The sequence below is a fragment of the Chiloscyllium plagiosum genome, unplaced genomic scaffold (assembly GCF_037043375.1).
Source record: "Chiloscyllium plagiosum isolate Xiang-an unplaced genomic scaffold, Cpla_swu_hap1 HiC_scaffold_53X, whole genome shotgun sequence".
In the NCBI taxonomy this organism is placed as follows: Eukaryota; Metazoa; Chordata; class Chondrichthyes; order Orectolobiformes; family Hemiscylliidae; genus Chiloscyllium; species Chiloscyllium plagiosum.
The window spans coordinates 27,529,770-27,538,375 of NW_028270191.1; the positions used below are offsets into that span (position 1 = coordinate 27,529,770).

The 8,606-nt window shown below is 50.3% G+C and overlaps 1 protein-coding gene across 1 annotated transcript; it reads right to left on the reverse strand.

Moving 5' to 3' along the window:
* Positions 1–1,441: 1,441 nt before the first annotated feature.
* LOC148134712 (homeobox protein Hox-C8-like) lies at positions 1,442–8,389 on the reverse strand. The gene is made up of 2 exons (XM_087985504.1): positions 7,901–8,389; positions 1,442–1,842 (listed from the first exon to the last, which is right to left on the reverse strand). Exons 1-2 carry the CDS (start codon positions 8,355–8,357, stop codon positions 1,442–1,444), a joined length of 858 nt encoding a protein of 285 aa, XP_087841630.1. The 5' UTR covers positions 8,358–8,389.
* Positions 8,390–8,606: the final 217 nt, after the last annotated feature.

An 8,606-nucleotide genomic window follows, 5' to 3' on the forward strand; every position in this document is an offset into this window, starting at 1 on the left:
GAGAGAGAGAGCCTAATAGCTGCTGTATCTTTAAGCCAATAGCGGCCCACGGTACGCAAAACGCGCGAGAAAGTGCATTTTTACTCCCCGGACTCTTTAAAACCCAACAATGTCCCCCCCCCCCCCCCCCCCAACCCCACCACCACCACCCTACCCCTAGCCCCCTCAACCTCTCCCCCTCACCCCTATCCGGTTCCCATCCCACTAGGTAGTTTGATGACCCACCCTTGAATCCCTCAGAGTCTGCCCCTTATCTTCAACACCCTCCCGTCCTCAAACCCATCCTGTCGCACGTTGTCCCATCCCCCACGACCTCCAGCTCCCCACCCACTAGGTAGTTTGATTACCCACCCTTGAATCCCTCAGAGTCTGCCCCTTATCTTCAACACCCTCCCGTCCTCAAACCCATCCTGTCGCACGTTGTCCCATCCCCCACGACCTCCAGCTCCCCACCCACTAGGTAGTTTGATTACCCACCCTTGAATCCCTTAGGGTCTGCCCCGTTATCTTCGACATCCCCTCTCCTCAAACCCATCCTCCCGCACGTTCTCCCATCACTTACCATTTCCCTAGCTCCCCACCCACTAGGTAGTTTGATTACCCCCCCCCCCCCATTTTGCCCATTATCTACCCTCTCCCAGAGTAGTTCACGACCCACTGACCCCCGCTCCAGCCACCGACCCAGTTCAGTTGGAAGCTCTTCACCTGTTTCTGATGTCCGGAGTAGGTATGATGCATATATATATATATATATATACACATTTAAATATATTTAGATTTTTAAGATTTAGCTTGGATTCCCGACAGTCTGGAAACAGGCCCGTTTTACCCCTGTTTATATTTTTGCTTTTGCTTTCTTTTTTCGTTTTTTTTAAAATTCTGTCCATCATTTATTGCCCATCCCCAATGGGCCAGAGGGTAGGCCAGACCAGGTAAGGGTGGAAGCTTCCTTCCCTGTAGGACATGAGCGAAAACAGCTGGGGTTTTGCTTTGTTAGTTTTTTTTTCCCTACAAAGGTCACCATTCAACTCTCTAACATCTGTACCCTGGACACCACACATGTAGGATTTTCTGGGGTGGGGGAGGGGGAGGAAGGTGGGTTCGGGTGGGGGGGGGGGGGGGGGGCGGTGTGGATGGGGAAGACAAGGGGTTTGCGGCCACCAGCCACGTCCAATCCTCCCCTCTCCGCTACCCCGCCGGAACCCCTTCCGCCACGTCCAACATGGCGCCCTCCATCGCTTTATAGGTAGTATACTGACATTGTCAGAGCGGGCATGTGTTAGTGTAAGCAAGAAATAAACAGAGGGGCGATGTTGTGGAGGGAGGGAAGGGGGCAGGAGGAGGTTGGAAGGTATGTGCTGAATCCTCAGCGGAGAGTAGGACCTCCCTCCCACATCCCCCTTCTCCCCCCTCCGGACAGTGGGGGGAGGAGATGGGAGGGTTAATTTTTGCACCCCTTGTCCTTCTCCCCAGCCTCCTTCTCTTCCTCGTCCTCTTTCTCCTCCTCCTCCTCGTCCTCCTCTTCCTCCTCCTCCTCCTCTCTCCCCGCCGCCGCCCCCGGATCCGGGGGTCGAACCGGTGGCGCCCCCGCCGGTTGCGATTCCCCTCCCCCCTCCTCTTCCTCCTCCCGCGCGTTGGGGAAGCGCTCCTTGTTGTTCTCCTTCTTCCACTTCATGCGCCGGTTCTGGAACCAGATCTTGACCTGGCGCTCGGTCAGGCTCAACGCGTGGGACACCTCGATCCGCCGCTTCCGGGTCAGGTACGGGTTGAAGAGGAACTCTTTCTCCAGCTCCAGGGTCTGGAAACGGCTGTAGGTCTGGCGTCCGCTGCGCCGGCCCGGGGCTGCAGAGCGGGGTGGGGGAGGTGAGGGAAGGATTGGGGGTTAGGCGGGGGAAGAGGATGGAGAGAGATGGAGGAAGAGAGAGAGAGACAGAGGCGGGGAAGAGGGGAGGAGATGAAGGGAAAGAGAGAAAGGTGGGGGAGGGGGCGTTGAAGAAAAGAGAGCGCGAGATGGATAGAGAGAAGGGTGAAAGGAATTGAGAGATGGATAGAGGGAAGGGTGTAGGGAAAGGAGAGATGGATAGAGGGAAATGTGAGGGAAAGAGAGATGGAAAGAGGGAAGGGTGAAGGGAATGGAGAGATGGATAGAGGGAAGGGTGAAGGGAAAAGAGAGATGGATAGAGGGAAGGGTGAAGGGAAAGGAATGATGGATAGAGGGAAGGGTGAAGGGAAAGGAGAGATGGATAGAGGGAAGGGTGTAGGGAAAGGAGAGATGGATAGAGGGAAATGTGAGGGAAAGAGAGATGGAAAGAGGGAAGGGTGAAGGGAATGGAGAGATGGATAGAGGGAAGGGTGAAGGGAAAAGAGAGATAGATGTGGGAAGGGTGAAGGGAAAAGAGAGATGGATAGAGGGAAGGGTGAAGGGAAAGCGAAAGAGAAAAAAACGGGGGGAGGCGCAAAGGGAAAATGAGAGATAGATGAGGAGAGAAAGGAAGGATGGGTAGAGAGATAGAGTGAAGGGAGAAAGAGAGAGAGAGAGCGTGACAAAGGAAAACAGAGATAGAAAGGGTTGAAGGGGAAAAGAGAGATAGAAAAGGAGAGAAATGGGAGGATAGAGGGAAAGAGAGATAGAAGGGTGACGGGAGAAAGAGAGCGAGTGACCAAGATACAGAGAGGGGTAAAGGGAAATAGATAGATAAAGAAGGAGAGAAAGGGAAGGATTGAAGAAAGAGAGAGATGGAGAGACAGAGAGATGGGTGAACAGAAAGAGAGAGAGTGGCAGAGGAAAATGGGAGAGAGGGTTGAAGGTAAAAAGAGAGAGGAGAGAAAGGAGGAGGGTAGAGGTAAAGACAGATGGAGAGAAAGAGAGAGGGTGAAGGGAAGAGAGAGAGAACAATAGGGGAAAACAGAGAAAGAGGGAGTGTTAAAGGGAAAAGGAGAGGGGAAGAGATACAGGTCAGGGTGGGGGATGAAAGTGAGAGATAGACGGTGGGGTGATGGGGAAGAGCGAGACAGGGATATATATAATATATATATAGAAAGAGGACCGAGAGAGACGATATAGGGAAAGAGTGAAAGAGGTGTAGATAGATAGATAGATAGATAGATAGATAGATAGATAGATAGATAGATAGATAGATAGATAGATAGATAGATAGATAGATAGATAGATAGATAGATAGACAGACAGAGAGATAGGCAGACAGAGAGATAGGCAGACAGAGAGATAGGGTGAGAGACAGAGATGAAGATAAAAAGAGTGGCAGAGGCTTGTAAAGGAAGAGTAGATATAGACAGACATGTAGATAGATAGATAGATAGATAGATAGATAGATAGATAGATAGATAGATAGATGGATAGATAGATAGATAGATAGATAGATAGATAGATAGATAGATAGATAGATAGATAGATAGATAGATAGATAGATAGATAGATAGATAGATAGATAGATAGATAGATAGATAGATAGATAGATAGATAGATAGATAGAGGCAGAGATAGAGCGAGAGACAGACAGGGAGGCAGAGATAGATAGAAAGGGCGACAAAGGGATAGAAAGAAAGAATAGACAGAGAGTGAGAGACAGAGTGTGACATAAAAGTTAAAGAGAGTGAGACAGAAGAGAGTGACAGAGACAGAGAGACAGACCGACAGAGATATATGGAGAATGACAGAGAGGGATTGAGAGGATAGGTCGGTGGAAAAGTGACAAGTCAGTGACAGAAATAGAGACAGAGACAGAGAGTGATGGAAAGACAAAGAGGGAAAGAGAGCGAATAAGAGACATATCTTTTCAACACAAGACAATTTCGATGCTAAATGGCTGCAAATCAACACAGCAGAGCACAATTTTCACCCTCCTCAGATTCCCAGTTGTAAAACAACAGAGGTAATTAAATCCAATCCAGGAAACACAGCTTTACAATGGACAAAGACCCAGAGGGAAACAAAGACAGAGAGTGTGACGGTTAGAGAGATGGGGAGAGTGTGAGAGAGACAGAGACAAATAGTGACACAGAGAAAGGGGGAGAGGAAAAGACAGACAAAACTGTGAGGGAGAGGGAGAGAGACAAGTTGTGACGCAGAGCACGGAGGTAGAGGGAAAGGGAGAAAGAGTGTGTGACAGACAGAGAGATAGGGGGACAGTGGGAGAGAGAGAGAAATAATGACATAAAGCATGGAGGAAGATGAAAATGCAGAAAGTGTGTGTGACAGAGGGTTGAGATGGGGGCGAGACACACAGAGCATGGGGAAGAGAGAAAGAACAAATGCGTGACGCAGCGAGATATAGGGAGGGAGAGAGAAGTGAATAGAGTCAGAGAAACAACAGAGAGAGGCGACATGAATGAGTGACAGAGAAAGAGAATGCACGAGTGATAGAGATAGGGTGAGAGAGAAAGGAAGGTGAAAGAGGAAGGAAATAGTGGAGTGAATGGTATAGCTGTAGAGAGAGTGTTGGAAGAGTAATACAGACCGAGAAAGAGAGAGAGAGAGAGTGGCATATAAAGGGAAAATTAGAAACTGAGAGTAAGTGTGATATAGAGAGAAAGGGTGATGGAGATTGATAGATAGAGACAGAAGTGGTAAAGAGAGTGATGGAGAGGGAAAGGAAGGGAGTGTGAGAAATATTAAATGATGGAGATAGAGAGGGGTGATCTAGAAGGAGAAAGAGTGAGTGATGAAGATCGAGTGAGTGACAGGGGAAGAGAAAGAGAAAGTGAAACAGAGAGAGGGGAACAGAAAGGGTATATATACGTGTGCATAGAGAGAAAGAGCGAGGGACGGGAATAGGGAGGGGGGAAGAGACAGAGAGGGGTAGAGAGAGAGATAAATAGAGAGAGAGAGAGAGAGAGAGAGAGACAGTGTGTGAGGGTGAGGAGAGAGAACGGGAGAGGGAGAGGAAGAACGAAATGGGAGAGACTGGGGTGAGGGGCAGAGTGGGATAGAAAGAGGGAGAGATAAAAAGAAGAGTGGGAGCTGGGAGACAAAGGGAAACAGAGAGAGAGGGAGAGGAAGAGACGGGGAGAGGGAAGGATACAGAGAGATAGAGAGACAGAGATGGGGAAAAGAGACAGAGAGAGAGAGAGAGATGAGGGGGAAAGGGGAACTGGGGTGACACGGGAGACAGGAGGTGGGGAGCAAGAGAAAGCTTGACTTGGAGAGAAAATAGAGAGATACGAAATAAGGGAGGGGAGTTAGAGAGAGAGAGAGAGGTGGGCAGAAGAGAAAGAGAAGGGGAGAGAGAGTGAGAGAGAGAGATAAGGGTTGGGGTAGGGTGGAAGGGAGAGAGTAGAGTGAGGTAGAGAGAGACCCAGAGGTGGGTGAAAGAGAGAGGGGAAGAGATGAGGGTTAGGAAATGGTGAGGTGTGTTAGACAGAAAAAGGGGGTGAGAATGAGAGAGAGAGAGATAGTGGAGAGAGATATGGGAGGAAACAGAGAGATAGATATGAGGATGAAGGGGGAATGGAGAGGCATCTTAGACAGAGAAGGGACATGAGGGTGAGAGTGAGAGAGATTGGGGGGAGAGATAAAGAGATGAGAGAGAGATGGAAGGAGAGAGAGAGAGATGGCAAGAGAAAACGATGGGGAAATAGAGAGATGGAGAGACAGAGAAAGATCGAAGGAGAGAGAGAGATGGGGAGAAAGATAGAAAGATGGAGGGAGAGAGATGGGTAGAGAAAGAGAGGCGGGGAGAGATGGGTGGAGAGAAATGTGGGGAGAGAAAGAGATGGAAGGAGACAAAGAGATGTGGAGAGAGAGAGAGAGCTGGAAGTAGAGAAAGAGAAAGAGAGATGAGGGTGAAGGAGAGAAATGGAGAGCCACTTCTAGAAAAAGAGAGAGATGGGGCAGAGAAAGATGGGAGACAGAGAGATGGGGCAGAGAAAGATGGGAGAGAGAGAGAGATGGGGCAGAGAAAGATGGGAGAGAGAGATGAGGGAGAGAAAGATGGGAGAGAGAGATGGGGAGAGAAAGATGGGAGAGAGAGAGATGAGGGAGAGAAAGATGGGAGAGAGAGATGGGGAGAGAAAGATGGGAGAGAGAGAGATGAGGGAGAGAAAGATGGGAGAGAGAGATGGGGAGAGAAAGATGGGAGAGAGAGATGGGGAGAGAAAGATGGGAGAGAGAGAGATGGGGAGAGAAAGATGGGAGAGAAAGAGATGGGGCAGAGAAAGATGGGAGAGAGAGAAATGGGGAGAGAAAGATGGGAAAGAGAGAGATGGGGGAAACAGATAGAGATGAGAGAGAGATGGAGGGAAAGATCAGAGAGAAAGAGAGAGAGAGATGAGGGTGATGGAGAGAAATGGAGATGCACCTTTAGAAAGAGAGAGAGAGGGGGAGATGAGGGAAAGAGAGAGATAGAGAAAGAGAGATGGAGGGAGAGAAACTGTGATAGAGAGAGCTGAGGGTGAAGGAGGGAAGTGGGCAGGCTATTTTAGAGAGAGATGGGGAGAGAGAGCGAGAGATGGAGGGAGAGAAAGAGAGAGAATGAGGGTAAGGAGAGAAATGGAGAGGCACCTTTAGAAAGAGAGAGGGAGATGGGGGGAGAGAGCGAGAGAGATTGGGGGTGAGAGAAATAGAAAGAGAGGTGAGGGTGAAGGAGGCAAATGGACAGCTCCTTTAGAAAGAGAGAGGGATGGAGGGAGAGAAACTGAGAGAAAAGGAGAGATGAGGGTGAAGGAGGGAATTGGTCAGGCTCCTTTTAGAGAGAGAGAGAGAGAGAGCTGGAGGGAGAGAAACAGAGAGAGAGAGGTGGGGACAGAGAAAGAGATGAGGAAGTGAGCGATGGAGAGAGAGAGAGAGATGGAGGGAGAGAAACAGAGAGAGAGAGAGAGGTGAAGGTGAAGGAGGGAAATGGAGTGTCTCCTTTTTAGAAAGAGAGAGATAGATGGAAGGAGAGAAACAGAGAGAGAGAGGTGTAGGTGAAGGAGGGAAATACAGAGGCTCCTTTTAGAGAGAGAGAGAGATGGAAGGAGAGAAACAGAGAGAAAGAGAGGTGAAGGCGAAGGAGGGAAATACAGAGGCTCCTTTTAGAGAGAGAGAGAGAGAGATGGAAGGAGAGAAACAGAGAGTGAGAGGTGAAGGTGAAGGAGGGAATTACAGAGGCTCCTTTTAGAGATAGAGAGAGAGAGATGGAAGGAGAGAAACAGAGAGTGAGAGAGGTGAAGGTGAAGAAGGGAATTACAGAGGCTCCTTTTAGAGAGAGAGAGAGATGGAAGGAGAGAAACAGAGAGTGAGAGGTGAAGGTGAAGGAGGGAAATACAGAGGCTCCTTTTAGAGAGAGAGAGAGAGAGAGATGGAAGGAGAGAAACAGAGAGAGTGAGAGAGGTGAAGGTGAAGAAGGGAAATACAGAGGCTCCTTTTAGAGAGAGAGAGAGAGAGAGATGGAAGGAGAGAAACAGAGAGAGAGAGGTGAAGGTGAAGGAGGGAAATGGAGAGGCTCCTTTTAGAGAGAGAGAGAGAGAGAGATGGAAGGAGAGAAACAGAGAGAGTGAGAGAGGTGAAGGTGAAGGAGGGAAATACAGAGCCTCCTTTTAGAGAGAGAGAGAGAGAGATGGAAGGAGAGAAACAGAGAGAGAGAGGTGAAGGTGAAGGAGGGAAATACAGAGGCTCCTTTTAGAGAGAGAGAGAGAGAGAGATGGAAGGAGAGAAACAGAGAGAGAGGTGAAGGTGAAGGAGGGAAATGCAGAGGCTCCTTTTAGAGAGAGAGAGAGAGATGGAAGGAGAGAAACAGAGAGAGTGAGAGAGGTGAAGGTGAAGGAGGGAAATACAGAGGCTCCTTTTAGAGAGAGAGAGAGAGAGAGATGGAAGGAGAGAAACAGAGAGAGAGGTGAAGGTGAAGGAGGGAAATGGAGAGGCTCCTTTTAGAGAGAGAGAGAGAGAGAGAGGAACGCTAACCATGGGGTCTCATCCATGGGAACATGAGACTGGCGGCTGAGCTGGGATTCACGTTGCCCGCCCCTTCACTCCCGGCGCCTCCTGCCGCCGGTACGGGGAGCCCCGGCTTACACTCGGGATACTGGAGAACCGGGGCCCCGTCCGCCTGGCCCCCGCCGTAGGGGCTCTGCCTGCTCAGCGCCTCGTAGCTGTAGAACTTAGCCGCCTCCCCCTGGCAGGACGGTCCGCACGGGCCTTGCTGGTAACCGGAGGCGGGCAGCGAGGAGCCGCCGGTGTGGAAATAGTCCTGGACGTGACCCGAGAGAGGCTGGAAAGCGGCCCCGGGAGCGGGCCCGTACATCAGAGCCGGGCTCCGGCTGATCCCATGGGGGAAGCGGCAATCGTAGTAACTGTTGGGATCCACGCTGTCCTCAGGTTTGTACTTGGTGAACAGCGAATTGACGAAGTAGGAGCTCATGGCCGTGGTATGTCGGAGACAGAGAGAGGGAGAGAGAGAGAGAGAGAGAGAGGAGTGAGGGGAAAGGGAGGGGGGGGGGGGGGATAGAGAAGGAGAGACAGAGAGGAGCGAAGGGGAGAGTGGAGGCGAGAGGGAGAAGGAGAGAGAGAGACAGGAGGAGGAGATAGAGATAGAGAGAAGCGAAGGGGAGAGTGGAGGCGAGAGGGAGAAGGAGAGAGAGAGACAGGAGGAGGAGATAGAGACAGAGAG